The sequence below is a fragment of the Sinocyclocheilus grahami genome, unplaced genomic scaffold (assembly GCF_001515645.1).
Source record: "Sinocyclocheilus grahami isolate Dianchi unplaced genomic scaffold, SAMN03320097.WGS_v1.1 scaffold784.1, whole genome shotgun sequence".
NCBI lineage: Eukaryota > Metazoa > Chordata > Actinopteri > Cypriniformes > Cyprinidae > Sinocyclocheilus > Sinocyclocheilus grahami.
In genome coordinates this window covers 118,835-136,358 of record NW_015505963.1, presented here as the reverse complement: position 1 = coordinate 136,358, position 17,524 = coordinate 118,835, and the positions used below count along the sequence as shown (strand labels likewise).

At 38.4% G+C, this 17,524-nt stretch overlaps 3 protein-coding genes across 4 annotated transcripts in view; 1 reads left to right on the top strand and 2 right to left on the bottom strand.

The window, feature by feature from the left end:
- The window catches only part of LOC107561624 (single-stranded DNA-binding protein 2-like), a 29,496-nt gene extending 28,261 nt beyond the window's left edge, over window positions 1-1,235 (top strand). For both annotated transcript variants that reach the window (XM_016246097.1, XM_016246096.1), the window contains exons 15-17: window positions 112-143; window positions 252-350; window positions 437-1,235. In XM_016246097.1, the coding sequence (XP_016101583.1) occupies window positions 112-143; window positions 252-350; window positions 437-466 (161 nt within the window). In that variant the 3' untranslated portion in view covers window positions 467-1,235. The remainder of the gene's footprint in view (window positions 1-111; window positions 144-251; window positions 351-436) is intronic.
- A 1,336-nt stretch (window positions 1,236-2,571) lies between these two features.
- LOC107561622 (proteinase-activated receptor 1-like) lies at window positions 2,572-7,618 on the bottom strand. Its single transcript, XM_016246095.1, has 2 exons — window positions 7,447-7,618; window positions 2,572-4,020 (listed from the first exon to the last, which is right to left on the bottom strand). The coding sequence occupies exons 1-2, from the start codon at window positions 7,514-7,516 to the stop codon at window positions 2,855-2,857; spliced, it is 1,236 nt and encodes a 411-aa protein (XP_016101581.1). The 5' UTR covers window positions 7,517-7,618; the 3' UTR covers window positions 2,572-2,854.
- Window positions 7,619-8,006: 388 nt separating this feature from the next.
- LOC107561620 (ras GTPase-activating-like protein IQGAP1) overlaps window positions 8,007-17,524 on the bottom strand; it is a 71,089-nt gene continuing 61,571 nt past the window's right edge. Inside the window, exons 30-38 of the mRNA XM_016246093.1 lie at window positions 15,105-15,237; window positions 13,727-13,829; window positions 13,390-13,531; window positions 11,995-12,082; window positions 11,667-11,879; window positions 11,270-11,430; window positions 9,474-9,629; window positions 8,948-9,056; window positions 8,007-8,820 (exon numbers count right to left, since the gene is read on the bottom strand). Coding sequence (XP_016101579.1) covers window positions 8,707-8,820; window positions 8,948-9,056; window positions 9,474-9,629; window positions 11,270-11,430; window positions 11,667-11,879; window positions 11,995-12,082; window positions 13,390-13,531; window positions 13,727-13,829; window positions 15,105-15,237 — 1,219 coding nt within the window. The 3' untranslated portion in view covers window positions 8,007-8,706. The remainder of the gene's footprint in view (window positions 8,821-8,947; window positions 9,057-9,473; window positions 9,630-11,269; window positions 11,431-11,666; window positions 11,880-11,994; window positions 12,083-13,389; window positions 13,532-13,726; window positions 13,830-15,104; window positions 15,238-17,524) is intronic.

Here is a 17,524-nt window from a genome sequence, read left to right as displayed (position 1 = left end):
AGATAACACAATACAACATACAGTGTATATATATATATATATATATATATATATATATATATATATATATTTAATACTTTAAAGTCTCTTCCTTTTCCCTCCATTCAACAGCAGGATCTGGCGACATTGAAAGCCTCCCAAAGGTATGGGGCATTTCCGTACTGTTTTGACAGACATTTAAACAGTGACGACCATTTCTCTGAAATTCATTTGTGGTTTCTGTCCTCAAACTCAATGTTCACATTCATCAGAGCTCACCAGGAAACCTCAGCATGAATAATCAGCCTGGCACACCAAGAGATGATGGAGAAATGAGTGGCAACTTCCTCAACCCATTTCAGAGTGAAAGTGTATGTATGCAGAAAGCCTTTTCTATATGATCATATGTGTTAAATACAGCAGCAGCTGTCATTCAAACTACCTTCCTGTCTTGCAGTACTCTCCAAACATGACAATGAGCGTGTGAAAGGACAGCACAGGAGTTATGTTTTCACCGTGTTCAGCAAAAAAAACAGGATCTTCTCAAAACCATCTCTTTGGTTTTCTACTCATTTTGTCTTTGGTGAACTATTATGAATTACAGTAACGTCATCCTACACTAAATCTGAATAAACTTAAGCAAGCCATGAAAGGAAGCTGAAGACACCTAGAAGAAGCTTTTCCGCCGTTTTTTATCATCCCATTGTTAATATTGTCCTGTCTCCTGTTTGGATTCACACAGGGCTCAATCCATTTTTTTAATTATTGAATCTTTCCACAAGTTTTTGTATGTACCTTTTTTATGTAGTGGTTTTTTTTCTGTGGTATGCAGCATAGCTGATAGCAAAAAACAGCAGTTCCTTAAATGTAATAAATAAAATGTTCCACTTTTAGATGCAGCATAATTCAATTACACCGTTATGATTGAACAGCAGAAAAAATAATTTTGTTGTTGTTGAGTGAGCTAAATGTGACATTTCAAGGCCTTCATCATATTGCGTTGTTTTCAAACTAAGTTAAGCAAGGATTTGATCAGATGCCGATCACTGACAAAATCACCCTTTATCAAACACATTGTTTAGGCGAACCAAAGGTTGGCTTAATTTCATTTTTGCTCCAGAATAAGACAAATGTAAAGTATATCCCTTAATGTAATGGACTGACCTGAATTTTTTCAAGATTTCTTGTCATGTTGGATTTGTTCTTGTAAATACAGCTATCTGTAAAGAATCTGGATATGCTGATATAAAAATCATTTTCACCATTTGTAGTATGTGTTTGTGTATATAACCTTTCTTGAGGAAAAAAAACTGCACAAGCCAGAAGACACCATAAATTAATTATGTTAGTTCATTCTCGTTGCGTAGATGGTAAAATAATACTCTTGTTCGATATGAAATTTGAGAAGGTTAAAGAGCTTGATTGAGACAAACCAATATATGTAACCCTGGACCACAAAACCAGTCATAAGGATACATTTTTTAAAATTGATATTTATACATCATCTGAAAGCTGAATAAATAAGCTCTCCATTGATGTATGGATTGATATTAAACAATATTTGGCCGACATACAACTATTTGAAAATCTGGAATCTGAGGGTGCAAAAAAAATCAAAATATTGAGAAAATCGCCTTTAGAGATGCTCAAATGAAGTTCTTAGCAATGCATATTACTAATCAAAAATTAAGTTCTGATATATTTTAGGTAGGAAATTTACAAAATATCTTCATGGAACATGATCTTTACTTATCCTAATGATTTTTGGCATAAAAGAAAAATCGATAATTTTGACTCATGGCTATTGCTACAAATAAACCTGTGTGACTTAAGACTGGGTTTGTGGTCCAGGGTCACATATCAGTGTTCAAAGCACAAAATATGTTGGTGACCAGCTATGTTGGTCATTTAAACAAGATTTGAAGCCTTTATTTACATAATTTGCATTGTTATACACTACCGTTAAAAAGTTTGGGGACTGAAAGATTTTTTTAATTGTTAAAAAAAGGTCTCATTTTTGCATTTATTTGATCAAAATACTCTATAAACAGTAATGTTGTGAAATATTACAATTTTAAATAACTTTCAATTTTAATATATTTAAAAATGCATTTTATTCCCGTGAGCACAGCATCATTTTTTTCCTCATTCTTCAGTGTCACATTATCCTTCAAAAATCATTCTATTATGCAGATTGGGTGCTGGAGAATAATTTCTTAGTATTACCAATGCTGAAAACAGTTGTGTACCACTAATTGTATCTTTATGGAAACGGTAATACATTTTTCAGGATTTTTTTGATGAATAGAAAATTCTAAACCACAGTATTTTCTTTGAAATAGAAATCTTTTGTAACATTATAAAAGCCTTACTGTCAATTTAATGCATCCTTGCTGAATACATTTTCTGACCCCAAACTTTTCAAAGGTAGTGCACGTTTGTAATATCTACCTAAAGATAAAACCATAGGTGGAAATGGTTTTGAGAATTTTCACCAAGTAAAATCCAGCCATCAAGTAAATTACGGTGAACAGAAAAAAATGTAACATACAACTGTAATTTTTGTTTTTAAAAAGCATTAAGTGTCTGATATGTAAATATGCATTTATTGGCAAGAATATAGCTTTTTAACATGGTAAGGAATACCAAAATAAAGAAAGAATCTATACATTAGCAGAGATGATAGAAAAGCGATTTAAGTGCCAGATGTTCTTGGAAATGTTATGATGGAGTGCAATCAACTCCTATAAATGTCATGAGCTGGACCTGATAAAATAAATGATTTAAAGTCCTTGGAAACCTGTTACAGCAGGTTTGAGAAGGTCTCACCCTGACCAGCTGCAAAGTTCTCAAACCCCGTTTAAAATCAGTCTGCTCATACCATCAGCTTCCTGTACTGGTTGCTCACGCTGCTTTTAAAAGTCTCCAGCTTGCTTGATCTGGTGGTGCTGGTGAACTGTGCGCTCCTCTCGACGCCTGACGCTCCCTGACACTTGAGAAAGGCGAGAACCTGTTTTTGGCACTGAGACGATCCGAAGTAGTACATGAGGGGGTCCAGACAGCAGCTGACGCTCCCTATGCACGTGGACACCAAGTACGCGGCGTAGGACGCGTCGTTGTGCTTGTGCGCGAACTGCACGTAATGCGACAACAGGATGATGTTGGTGGGCGCGAAGCATATGACGAAAACAGAAAAAACCGTTACGGCCATAAAGACGGCCCGCGTTTTTTTCGCGCGGTTTTCCACGTTGGCCGCGCACAAGGCTTGGATGATGCGCACGTAGCAGACGGTGCTAAAAATGAGCGGGATGAAGAAGAAAAGCGAAGAGATGATGGGGAAGAAGTACAGGTAATACTCGCGGAGGTGGTGGAGGTCAAGGACGTCGTGACAGGTGGTAATGCCCAGGTCAGGTAGGTGAATGGTTTGATTGGAAATTAGCAAAGGCGTCACACCGCCGATGGACAGAAGCCACATGGCGACGCACACGACGGACGCGGTTTGCGGACTGCGCCAGGTGAGCGAGTCCATCGGGTAAACGACAGCCATAAAACGGTCCACACTGATGCACATCATGAGCAGCACAGAGCAGTACATGTTACAGTAGAAAGCGGCCGTGACGAAGCGACACATGCCGGCCCCGTATATCCAGTTGTTTCCGTTGTAATGGTAGGCTATCCTAAACGGGAGCACCAGGACGAACAGAAGGTCGGCGCAAGCCAGATTTATCATATAAATCACCGCCGGTTTTTTCGGTCTCACTTTGCGCACAAACATGACCAGCGCCAGGAGATTTAGAGGAGCGCTGATGATAAACACTATAATGTATATTGTTGGGATGACAGCGGTCAACACGCGGCCTGTGAGGAGGCTGGAGGCCTCCGGAGAGATATGATAAGTCTTTTTAGTCACATGGTGGTGGTGATCTTTCTTGGGTTTGGGACCCGAGCCAGAGCCGCTGCCCTCCTCCTGCACGTCAAGGAAATCAATTGGCTCATCGGTGACAGTGAGGAAAAAACCAGAAAATGTCCGAATATATGATTCTGGAAAAAGAAGTACATAATGAATGTATTTAGGTGTAAAATGTTTGCTTGAAAAAAAAAAGTTTGTTTCCTGGTTATAATGATTCCTTAAAAGGATAGTTCACCCAAAAATGAAAATTTGATGTTTATCTGCTCACCCCCAGGGCATCCAAGATGTAGGTGACTTTGTTTCTTCAGTAGAACACAAACGAAGATTTTTTTTAACACAAACCGTTGCAGTCTGTCAGTCTTATAATGGAAGTGAATGGAATCATGGCTTTGAGAGTAAAAAAAAACATACACAAACAAAACCAAATTAAACCCTGCGACTCGTGACGATACATTGATCTGTAAAGACACAAAACGATCGGTCTGTACAAGAAACTGAACAGTATTTATATAGTTTTTTACCTCTGATTCACGCAATGTCCGAACTATTCGAACTGTCCTGAGCGGCGGCACGTCCTCCGGAGCGCGTTCTCAACCGCAGGCGCCTGAGGCGTCTTCTTCTTGCTTTACGGCGGATCGCAGACTTATAAGTGCATTACCGCCACCTATCTCTCAAGTGGACCATTGACACTTTATCTACAATCTCAATTAGGAGTGTCAATGGTCTACTTGAGAGATAGGTGGCGATATGCACACAGGATGTAACACACCAAAAATGGAAGAAGAAGAAGATGCCTCACGTGCCTGTTGTTGAGAACATGCTCAGGAGGACGCGCCGCCGCTCAGGACAGTTCGGACAGTGCGTGAATGAGAGGTAAAAATCTATATAAATACTGTTCAGTTTCTTGCAAAGACTGATCATTTTGTGTCTTTACACATCAATGTATCGTCACAAGCAGCAGGGTTTAATTTGGTTTTGTTTGTATATGTTTTTTTTTAACTCAAAGCCGTGATTCCCATTCACCTCCATTATAAGACAGACTGCAACGGTTTGTGTTAAAAATCTTCGTTTGTGTTCTACTGAAGAAACAAAGTCACCTACATCTTGGATGCCCTGGGGGTAAGCAGATAAACATCAAATTTACATTTCTGGGTGAACTATCCCTTTAATGATTACTTCATTACTTTAATTATATATATAAAAATACGAATACCTCCGCCAGCCAGCATGGACTACATACATACATACATAACCAGCATAGACAATTTTGTTGGATTTATCTGGTCTTTCTGCCTGGCCAGGCTAGATACTTTATTATTCAAAGTTTTCATACATACATACATACATACATACATATATATATATATATAGGTTATATATAAATGAATAATAAACAAATAATCCATTGCCACTCTGGGACACTAAGCTACATGGTTTCAACATAAATATAAATTAAAATGAATTACTGTTAAATTTTACAGTTTGTTCAATTGCTATTTACTGTCACTTATTTTAAGTTTATTTTTCATTTTAGATCAATATTATTTTTTATTATTTAGATACTAATATCCTTGCTAACATGCTCAGGCTAGACGCTTCATTTTTTTCAAACTTGGTTTTAAGCTTTTATTTTTTCATAAACGATTTTTAGTTGTTCATGTTATTTGAAATGCAATTAATTAGGCTACCATAAGCGCTAATAAATGCTCGTGCTTTCAACATAATATTTCAACTACGCCTTAGCCTACTTTACAGAACACTGTCATTCAAGCAGTCTTGCATTAAAGGGGTCATATGATGTTGCTAAAAAGAACATTATTTTGTGTATATGTGTTTATGCGGTTTAAGGTTCAAAAAACACATTTTCCACATACTGTACATTATTGTTTTTCCTCTATGCCACGCCTATCTGAAACGAGTCGATTTTTACAAAGCTCATCGGTCTGAAAAGCGAGGTGTGCTCTGATTGGCCAGCTATCCAGTGCGTTGTGATTGGCCGAATACCTCAAGCGTGTGACGGAAATGTTACGCCCCTTGCCATATTGTGATGCCTTGTCCCGGCCGGAGCGACGAGATAAAAACATTAAAACCCATTATAAACTAGGCATTTGTTGCATCCAGTGGGGACATAATTACACATTATAATGACTTATACTGTGTTTTTACGCGTTGCATTGCATTGCACCGCGTAAACATAAAACCATGTCTGCATTTGTGATTGGAGAAATTACAAACTACAAGTGCTACTCTACACTGCTCAAAACTTGCGTTTGAATCATCAGTGGCAAGTTCTTTAAATATAAAAAACTTACTTACAGTCTGTGAGTCAGAACAACCGGCGTTGTAGTCTACTCTACCAGGATCAGGAAACAGTCCTCCATAAAATGCGCTGCACACATCTGAATATTTGGGTTGAACTGTTCTGGAACAGTGTTGTAAATACAACTTAACTGCCGATTTCTAGTCGTGTCCTCTTTTGCAAGGCCAAACAAATTAGTTTCACTTTCACAACGAAACACGGCGGGCTTGAGTGAGTGGAGGCCGGCATTGAGTGAGCGGCGGCGGGTGGGCTTGCGGCAACCACATGTGACGACCCCAGGCTAAACTCCGCTTCGTCCATGGTGAAAGCCGATCCAGTGATCCACAGCGCGAAGTTGATGTATTTCCTCAGTGACCAGCACGGATCAGCTCCAGACATGACGAAGCAGATATCGTCCTCTTTTGGAAGGCCAAACAAAGTAATTTTGCTTTCACAACGAAACACACAGCGCCTTCACGACATGGCGGCAGCGGCAACAACAATACTACAGCGAGAATAAAAGTTACGCCTTCTTTCTTTGCGTGAACATTTGGGCGGCGTTATGCAAATCTTCCCACATCGTGATGTAGACATGTGGGGGCGTGTTAGAACGAGCCGTTTTAGGTAGGCGTGGTTGACTCTTAACTTTTATAAAGAATATCTCTTTGGATTTTAGACTTTAGTCTTTGCAACTTTACAGATCTTCTTTATGCACCAAGAGCTTGTAACATTTAAAAGAGAAAGGAAAAATTGAAATCGCATCATATGACCCCTTTAAGAAGAAATGGTTTACCAAATTAAATGCCGAGCAGTGTCGGGAAGGTTGCTTTGTTAAATGTAATGGATTACAGATTACAAATTACCCTATTTAAAATGTAATCAGTAGTGTAACTTTACTTTATTACTTTATTAAAGTAAAGTACTTAATTACTTATAATTACTTTTCTACATTTCTAATGAATGTTTTAACCGTTAATCATTTTGAAACATTTAAACCAGGCAAGGTTAACCTTACTGTAGGACTCGACACTCATTATTAACTAGTAAGCAATTAGTGTGAACTTTGCTTCTCAAAGTATGTAGAAGCAGCTATACAACTCGCACGTCATTTTTTTAGCAGTGGATTGTAATGCTTACTTTCAAAAATACAAAGTACAGAAAGTTCACATTTGCTCCTCTCACCAAAGCACTGTATGTTACTTAAGTTCATCATATTTTAGCCTGTGTCACGTGCAGAGACAGGCTGTAAATGTCTTACCGTTCTTGGGCAGCGCAGCCGCAGAGCCCTCCACAGCCAGCAGCCCCATCAACACCATAATCCGCAACATCACGACTGAATCAAACGGTGCGGCTCAAAAATGATGAAAAAAAGCGCAAAAACTAAATAAAACAGGCAAAGACTTTTCAGTGAATGAGCATGAGCTCAACAGCAGTCCTCAGACATCAGGAAAGACTGGAAGTTGATGAATTCACTCCGCTGTCTGTCGCGTGCATGTCAACGCCTACTTAACACAAGGGAGTCCAGGACTAGCTGATACAAACTTTAAACTACATATTTTATTTATTTAAGGTTATTTTAAGTTACTTCACAGTATATTATATTGTGCTTATTTGTTTCTCCAAGTGCTATTAAAATATACAGTATGAAGGTTCAATTTTGTTTGGAGAATAGTAATCACAAAAATGTCAATTTGAAATCACCATAAACGTCTGCATTTATATGATTAGGCTTTTGATTCATAATACAGCCCTTGTGTCATATATCCAGTCTCCCCTATATATACCGTGTATATGAAAAAACACGTTTTGATGTATGATAGTTGTATTTATTTAAAATCAATAACATTAATCCATCTTCTCAGCACAGAACATTGTCATTTTTTTAACTGAAAACTTTTAGGAATGCCGTTTAATAAGTATCTTTAAAAAGATGCACATTTGAGCACTTAGAAATGAAAGGCACTAGTTCATGACAGTCTTGTGAAAAGTCTCCTCTGGTTTATCTTATTTAACAGCCATATGGCAGTAGTGCATTATCAGTCATTAAAAGTAATTCATCTTATTAATTTCTAAGATATTAAAACATTGCAGCATGCAATACATTACTTGCTATAAAATATATATTTCAATTACACTTGTATTGAAAAATATAATCCATACACAATTTTCCAAAAAAACAAAACAAAAAAAACAGAAGTAATTTGTTGTTTTGATTGTGGTTTGATTAAATTTCCTTTCAAATGTAAGCTTTGTATGTACAGCTTTGCTGAATTCTTAGAATAATTCTTAGAATGGTAAGATCTCACTGTATAGTTAATCAAATACAGAAGACCTGCAAACACAGTTGCACAAATACCCTGAATGCTCAGAAATTTCTTTTACAAAAACATCTAAAAACCAAAGGCACAATCTGTTCTTTTTGTACAATTTGTGTAAACTAACATCTAAAATGAGACTCTGATAGCTAGTTAATATTTTTCACTGAACATATTTTCACTGAATTAACTCCAAGGGATGTTCATTTTCCATAGAACTTTTTGTTCAAAAGGAAGATCAGTAGATTGACGTTGACTTTGGCTTTGTCGAACATTTTCATGACAGCTACTCCTTCATACTGGAGCTGCAAAAGGTCCTGATAATAATAATAAAAAAAAACACACAAGAGGTGAAAAACAGTTCTGTCTTGGTGCGTCCATAAATGCAGTTCCACATAATACAACTAATATCCTGCATGTGGCTCTGTGCACCTGGGAACTGACCTGGAAATGCAGTTGCACCTTCTCCATCTCAACTCCCATCAACTTGGCCTTTATCTCGAAGTCCCCCACTTCCTCACAAGGGCAAATGTCGAACATGACATTTTTTAACCTGAAATGTACAAAACACTGACTGAAGTACTGGAATAGGTGGAGCTTAATACTGTACATCTTACAGTGCAAATCATTTCAGTGTTGCAAAATGACTGGTAGCGCCTGCCTGGTCAAAAAGAAATATAAACATAACATTCTTGAGATTGACAACAAATTAAATGACTAAATCACTGAGCACTAAAAGATAACATTTTGAATATTCTTTTGATCTGCCTTAAGAGATTGAAAAAAATAGTTGGCTAAACTCCACTTTGGACTGCATGAGGAAGAGCAGAACAGGATGGTTAACTTTAGATATTAGAAAGTTCAGTTTAGATATTATGTATTTGATATTCAATGTGAAGTTACTAATTATGAATACAAATATTAATTATTAATAGAATGAAAAGTAATGATGCAAAGAGGAAAAACATACTGATTAGTCTGGAGGCCTTCAATCTCCAGAATGACTCCTTTCTCATGCAGTTTGGCTGCTGTGTACTTCAGAGACGAGGCCTTGGGAGGCCTTGAGGCCTTCTTACTGCTCTTCTCCTCTTCCTTTCTGTCCAGTTTAATGGACCTTCGTGAATTCCTGATTGCAAAACAACCATCAATAAAATATTATATGTCTTATAGGAAATGACAGTAGACACTTTCCAATTTCCCTTCAAGCCATTGTGTATCAGGGCTCAATTGTGGCAATCACTAATCATTAAATATCAATATATCAAATGAGAAAATGAATGTCTAAACATGAGGATAAACAGACAAACTGATAAAAGTTAGTCGTGAGGTTAAATAAAATAAATTAGCAATTAAATAATAATCTAATTATTACATTGATAAATGAACAAATTGATATTGACATCAGATGTGCTGTACCTCAGATCAGCAGAAAATCAATAAGGTTATCATGATCATATTGAAAATAATAATTTTCAGGTTTAGTATTATTTTTTTGTATTTAGAATGTATTACTTGAATATATTACTTTAATAACTTTGCTGTTTTATTTATCGATCCCTTAAAGGTCCCCTGAAATGCTTAGAAACACGCAGCGTTACTCTGTGTTGACGTCATTTTAACTGAAACAGGAAGACAGGGCAGGACATATCAAGCAGCCCCGCCCCTTTTTAAAATAGCCAATAGCGTTGGTTTATATCACAGCTTGGGCTAGAGCCGTTGAGCTCCGTAAAGCCGCATTTGGCAGGGTATGCCAGCCACAATCTCATCCATATTGCTATAAAATATAGCATTCTGTGTAAAATTCAAATACATTTTGTGGGCTGCACCGTGCTATCGTGTCTCTGGACCGGAGCAGAGTGTGTGTGTGCGGTGGTTAGCTTGACAGCGCGAAACCAGACTTATTTTTTTCCTCAATGGAAAGCATATTTACACTGTTTGAATCGTTCCCTGTCCCCTATATAGTGCACTACGTGCCATTCACTGTACAGAAAATACTAATTCTGTGGACAAGTGACCGATTTCAGCGTTTTGGACCACACTGCCTTATAGATAACCTTAAGACTAACATATTGATACTAACACCCAAAAAATTTAAATTTTGATTTCATGGGGACTTTAAAGTTAAGGTAGGCGATTTCGGAAAGGCTATAACAAAGTTAGCTTTGAAAGCAAGATCCACACCCTCCCTGCATGACCACTTTGCAAAGCCACGCCTCCTCCCAAAACACACAAACACACTCAGTGGCTCAGGCAGACCAGAGACATGATGAGAGATGGCGTTGGTGGAGGATTGAATGCAACGCTGTCAGATTACCTCATGTCTCATTCACCCGTGAGAAAACATTACAGTACAAAGCATGATAGCACATGGTATTACAATAATAACGCCTTTCATTCTTGCTGGAATGCGCTGATGACGTATCATGTCTGCGCAAACGGGCTGCGCAGAGGTATGCAAATACATATTTTGACAGGCAGGCAGGCATCGAACCGAACATTTTGATTGGACAAACATTTTATGGTCCTACGCTTTCCACAGACAATATAATTACATATAAATAAATGTAGGCCACTTAACTTAGTGATTGATATCGGGATGTGAGAGACTTTCAACCAGCATAACAAAAAATGGTTTTGAATCGAATCACCTACCCTGCCTTTAAATTTGTTTATAGATATTTTAAGTGATTATTAAGAGGCACATATACAGTAGGCCCATAATCATGAGTGCATTTGTACGAGAACTTCATGTGTATCTCCACTCACTTTCTGTTGAGGTTATCCAGACAGGTTTTGATGTATGTGTCATAGTAATTGATCTGTTCCTGATAGAAAGCTGCCTTTGAGTTGAGCGCAGTCAGAGTCTGCTGCAGCTTCACCAACTCTGCTTTCCTCCTCTGCCTGTAGCGCCGCTGGTATCGAATGTCCTGCCAAATAAAACATTTTTGTTATTACAAATATTATATTGTAAAAACACATTCAGTCTAACAGACATAAACTAATGGAAGGTGTTTATGGTACCCTGCAGTCCTCAAGCGACAAGGTCATGGTATTATTCAATTCAGAAGCAATCATTATAACTACATTTGTCCAGTAGACAATTATCACTTTTCAACAAGCCCCAACGTCTTTTCAAATAGTTCTGAGGTCAATCAGGCCTGACCTTGGAGATGTCATTGATGACTTCCTGGTACTTGTGTTTTGAGCTGACCAGACCAGCCTGCTCTAGAGTTCTCAGGTTCCTGAAGATCTTTCTCTTCTTCTGCTCCAGAGGCAGCTGGCGGTCCTCCAGCATGGCCTTGCTGCTCTTCAGCCCCTCTGGAGTCTGAGAGTCCTGCACCACCTGTCGCTCTACTAGCTTAGCGTGCTCTGCCTCCTACAGCACCAGAGAGAGAGAGAGACGGTTGATTGAGGCGAATCCATTTCATTTCAATCTGTTGGAAGACTGACCTCTGATCAGTCTTTATCATTAATTAAAGAGCCTACTATACCTGTTCAGCAGAGGCAGGAGTTTCTAGGATATCAGTGAGTGTTTCCCCTGCTTGAATTCTCACAACATCCACTATCAGTTTCTTTGTTCTGCAAAGTGACAGGCAAACAAAGAGAAGGATGTCCTAGTCAGGAATATCAGAGTGCCTCATGTTGTGCTCATCTGTTAAGATACAGGCTGACATTGTCCAGCAGATAATGCAATGCAAGACTACTTCACGGGCACTCACAATTGAGATTTGATCAAGACTGCCATATGCTGGTGACATAAAGGACAAAACTATGACAGAATTTTTTTCATTTTGGGTGAAATATCCCAACTTACAAATGTCTGAACTGAATTTAACTAATTTTATGCTTGTCATGACCTTAAAAATCTTAAGAGAGTCAAGGTTCAAATAAAAGAGGATATTTAAAAAATATTGGTGTTTTTTGTCTATAGTCAGTCAGTCAAAAATGTTGTTTTGGAGCTAATTGACATTTTAAATTCTTTGGACTAGAGCATTCTTCAAAATATTTTGTTTTATGTATGTTCCACTGAAGGAAGGAAGGAAGAAAGAAAAATAATGTTATGCAGGTTTGGAACAGTTTTGTCTGGTAGTATAAGCATACAAAAATGCCTGTAAAGAAGTGCAGACTAATTTGTGGTGTGTCTCAAACTGCATATAAACAAACTGGCTGGTTACAGTAATTGATATTCATACGGTCTGTAAACAGAAGTTCATACACGTCTGGGTCACTGGGGCTTCACAGATACCGTGGAAATGGAGCAGATGTAAACATATAGACAATGAGCAGTGACGTCAGTGTTCCTGCTTCCTTCCCAAAGATAGACTAGAAAGCTAGAGGTCAGGACACAAGTGCTAGGAGAATACTGGCCAGCAAATGATAGTTGACCAATGTTTCCTTAGAGTATTACATTTCAAGTTCATGATGACCGCCGTCATTAAGGCCTCTTTACACCATATGACCAAAATTATGCTGCTTCTGGTTGGGCAGTTTTCTTTGCATTGTGATGAAAAAGAAATTAGAATACCTCTATGTAAAACAACTCTGTTGCATTAACGGCATGCAAAAGTTTGTCTTTTATTACCAGCTGTTCATTTAAATTAAAATGTTTATCGCATCAAATTTTTGCACTGAACATTCGTCTTAGTGTGAACAAGCCTATACTCAACAATTCTAATTACACAAGCTGGTCAAAAAAGGCCCATTTTAGAACTGGAAAAGATAAAACGGGACACCAAACCATTTCCTCCTATGGGTCACGAGAGATATGAAGACAGGAAATGAAGACAGTGAAGAAAAGTTGAGTGTGGGCAAAGATATATGTATTATGTTAGGACATTTTGCGTATTAAGGCAGTTGAAAGAAGTGATGATTACTTGCTCACTTACTTCATCATCAGTCCCTTCATGTCTTTGTCATCTCCTTCCAGCAGCTCAAACTTGTTGGTGAGGGTAAGGGAGACCTCTGTTTTGGCCAGTTGACTCCGTGAGTTCTCCTTGCTGGGGTCATCTGCATCCAAAGCTCCTTCACCTGGGTGTCAGAGTTTCACATTCATATTGTTCTGACAGTGGTTTACTGTCCTTTTCTTTTAATCAGCTGTCAGTGAGGGCATATCCATCTGGACTCTGCAGTCTTCACTTCTTCTAGGTGGATAAACTGCTGGTGTTTGAAAGCTGCTCTGAGTGAATGAATGAAATTATTTGTTTGTATTTGTTATAATTTTACCAAGTAGTGACTCGACGTCAGGAACTTCCCCCAAGTTCTTCAGGAGTTCATGCAGAAGATCACTGTGATCTGGAGCAATAGCTTCCTTATGTTCCAACACCAACTAGAAGAAAAAAAAGCCAATTTAAGTATTCCAGCTACAAGCAGTCTGTACAGACTACAAAACACAATAATACTTAACATCACACAGCTTGGATCAAGATACATTCCTATTGCAATTGTTATTACTACTAACTGAGTACCATGTTACATTCACAGCAAAACCCAGAAGATTCTATGAAATTGTTATAATACTGTACATGTACCGTTAAGTATGATATATGTTAAGTCTGATGTAGTATAATTTTATAGATAAAGTTACTTTGCTGCAGCTCAAAGAGTAGAGCATTGTGCTAGCAATGCCAAATTCATGTGTTCGATTCCCAGGCAATGCATGAAAAACATGTATGCCTTGAAGTGCAATCTAAGTCACTTTGAATAAAAACATATTGTAAATACATAAATGTAAAATGTAAAGTTAATATCTTAGATGCCCCCTGTCTTCGTGTGTATGATTCATTTTCTGATATTTGTAATTGGCAACATAAGATGATGACTTATTTGTTTCCAATACATCTCATTACAATACATTGTTCTAAAATTTGGCAGAGAAAACAAAACAGCACCCAACATTAGGAGGCAATACAGTTGGATTTAAATGGAATATTTGGACACCAATTTCTTCCATGTACAACTTCTAAATATATTTTCAAATCATAAAATGCTGTATCTCTCATTCAACATAATATACAGTACATTACAGCCATACTGCTTAAAATTGACAGCACATCTGTTTGTCTATGTGCTGCAGAATGAGAAACGTCCTGAAATGAAATGTCCGTCTGTTTTTATCAACTGAAGGAGTGTAGAGACTTGACTGAGAGGGAAAAAATTTGGAGAGACTCTTATTATGTCTGCACCGGTCATGATGTCACGTCCTCACACATATAGATCAAGTTAAGCCGCTCCTCACAGAAGACTCCACTCATGACTCATAGGTGGCTAATGAAACTTAATCACAATGAGCTGCAGGTCTAAAAAAAGCATTTGACTTCACATTCCAGATCAAGGCCCAACAGCAAATGCTGAAACCACACGTTTTGACAAGACACATCTAAACTGGATTCTCTTTCATATGAACAGCCCAGAAATAAGATAAAAGAAAAGGTCATCACTTCTACTGAATTTGGCACGAAATGAAAATTTTCTAAATGCATATTATAAATCTTACTGTGCACAATTCATCTGTGCATGTTTCATTTTTTTACCTTGTAATCTAAGCATTATAACTGTATCTCTGTATGTAATTTTCAGTTGCATGTTAAGTTGTATGTCTTACAGAGTGTGTGTTGATAATCTCCTCAATAGAGATGTAGATGATGGGTTTGCTGAGTGTCACCATGTCAGAGTACTCGTCCACGTTAAACTTCTCCTCCGGAGCTGGAACGTCACAAGCTGCCTGGAAGAAGCCCCTGAAAGTCAAAAAAAAGAAAAGATTAAATTTGTGGATTTCTTTCTATTTATTTCTTCAGAATTGATATCAAAATGGTAAAATGAGTAGCCGAAAACACATGAAATTAGGCAAAAGACGTGGGAGTGAGGAATTTTGTGAATGTCAGCTATTCAAATTTCGAGAAATCTGTTGAGCTTTCTACCGAATTTTGTTCACCAACAAAATAATAAAACAAGATAAAAACAAATGTATAATGCTAAGTAGACCTGAATGAGAAGATCACATGCTAAACTGCAGTAATCCAGCTCAAGTGTAAACTACCAGGTCTATCACTGACGTGTAATCAGGCAGAGTTGCTGAGAATCTGAGGGGGGGGGGAAACGGGGAGTTTCCAGTAAGCATGATTCACCAGCATGGGAATGAGGGGATTTGGGCAAAAGGTCATTTAGCACTTCCAGCCTCCTTACACACACACACACATTAATGTGTCTGAAGTGGGAACACATGTCCCTCCTTTCTGCTGATGCCTTACTTTCTCACAAAAACACTTCCCCACCTTTCACCTCCAATTCCATATATCCTCAGCATGCCCTGACCCTCGGATCTGTGATTGTTTCAAATCTTTTGTTCTACTCATCGGTTTCTACATAAAATGTTAATGCTTAAGGTTAATAATAGTTAAAAAATAAGTATTATTATAATGAGAGAGTAGTTTCAAGTTATTTTATTACATGAAGTTGTATGAATTCATGACACCATTGATAAACAACCAACTGCCCCACACCTGCAGCACCCATTCAATCCTATTTGTGACCCTGGAGCACAAAACCAGTCTTAAGTCGCTGGGGTATATTTGTAGCAATAGCCAGCAATACATAGTATGGGTCAAAATTATCGATCTTTCTTTTATGCCAAAAATCATTAGGATATTAAGTAAAGATCATGTTCCATTAAGAAGTAAATTTCCTACCGTAAATATATAAAAAACATAATTTTTGATTTATAAATATACATTGCTAAGCACTTCATTTGGACAACTTTAAAGGCGATTTTCTCAATATTTAGATTTTTTTGCACCCTCGGATTCCAGATTTTCAAATAGTTGTATCTCGGCCAAATTTTGTCTTGTCTTAACAAACCATACATCAATGGAAAGCTTATTTATATATTTTGTAAATATGGGCCTTGGAAAAGGCTAAATGAGTTTATGTTGCTTTGGCTAAAGTATGTAGATCCAGTGTGGATAAATAACCATGCAATTCACTTCTGCATGTTGATTCTCACTGTGTGAGATGCAATAGTCACTTAGCTTCATAGTTTTTGTCAGCTCTGAGACACTTGCTTTATATTGCTCCTGCTCCTTCTCATAAAATGAAAGCTTAAAATACAGTACAGGCCTGATTATTTCAGGGACCTTTTCACAAGTCCATTTTTTATTTGATTTCTCTCTGCTATGTTTTCACACTTAAAACAATGATTTGGATGTGACTCTTGTACCGCTGTCCTCTTTTGAGCAATGAAATACATCTCCTGATAGTTCCTCTTCAGGAACTCGAGCTGCGTCGAGAACGCTAGGGGAACGCCTTCAGTGACCCACGCTCTGAATCACATGTGAAATCAGTCCAATAGCTGAGCGGTACATCACGGCGGATGACGTCATGAACGGGAAGCTATAAAAGCACGTGCGGCGGAGCCAGCGTCAGCTTTCTGTCATTCAGCGAAGCGCTCTGTGTGTGTCAGTCATATTTATTGTTGTCTGTCAAAAGTCTATAAGCTCCAGCTATGTCTAAGCTCATGCAAGGACAAAGCATTTCAAGGGCGAGAGCAAGCCACGTTGTAGGTTGTGTGTTCCTCCCTGCTTAAAGATATAATTATATCACGAGTGGACACACACACAGCCTGTGCGTGGTTTGCTTGCGAGCGAAGCATAGTTGTTAAAAAAGAAAAAAGCAGCCTTGCTTCGCTCTCAGAGGGCTCTCTTTGAGGAGAGAGCTTTCACTAGCGTTCCTCGCAGTGCCGGCCCCGCTTTCGCCGAGGCGGAGCGGCGGCTGTGCTCGGGGGTTTCGCGTATGGATCTGCTAATCACCAGATCCAGCGCCCGCTCTCGGGGTTCGGAAGCCCGCGCGGCGGTACTTCCCCCCCGGGGAGAGGGCGCGACGCTCCGCCTGTCTTTCTCCGAGGAGATTGATACGGAGGGCGTCAAAGAGCTCGCCAGTTGCACAAACATCAGTTACACAAGCAAACAATATTATGCCTTATATTATAATGAGCAGCATTAATAGGAGCGGAGCTCGCGCAGTCGGGGC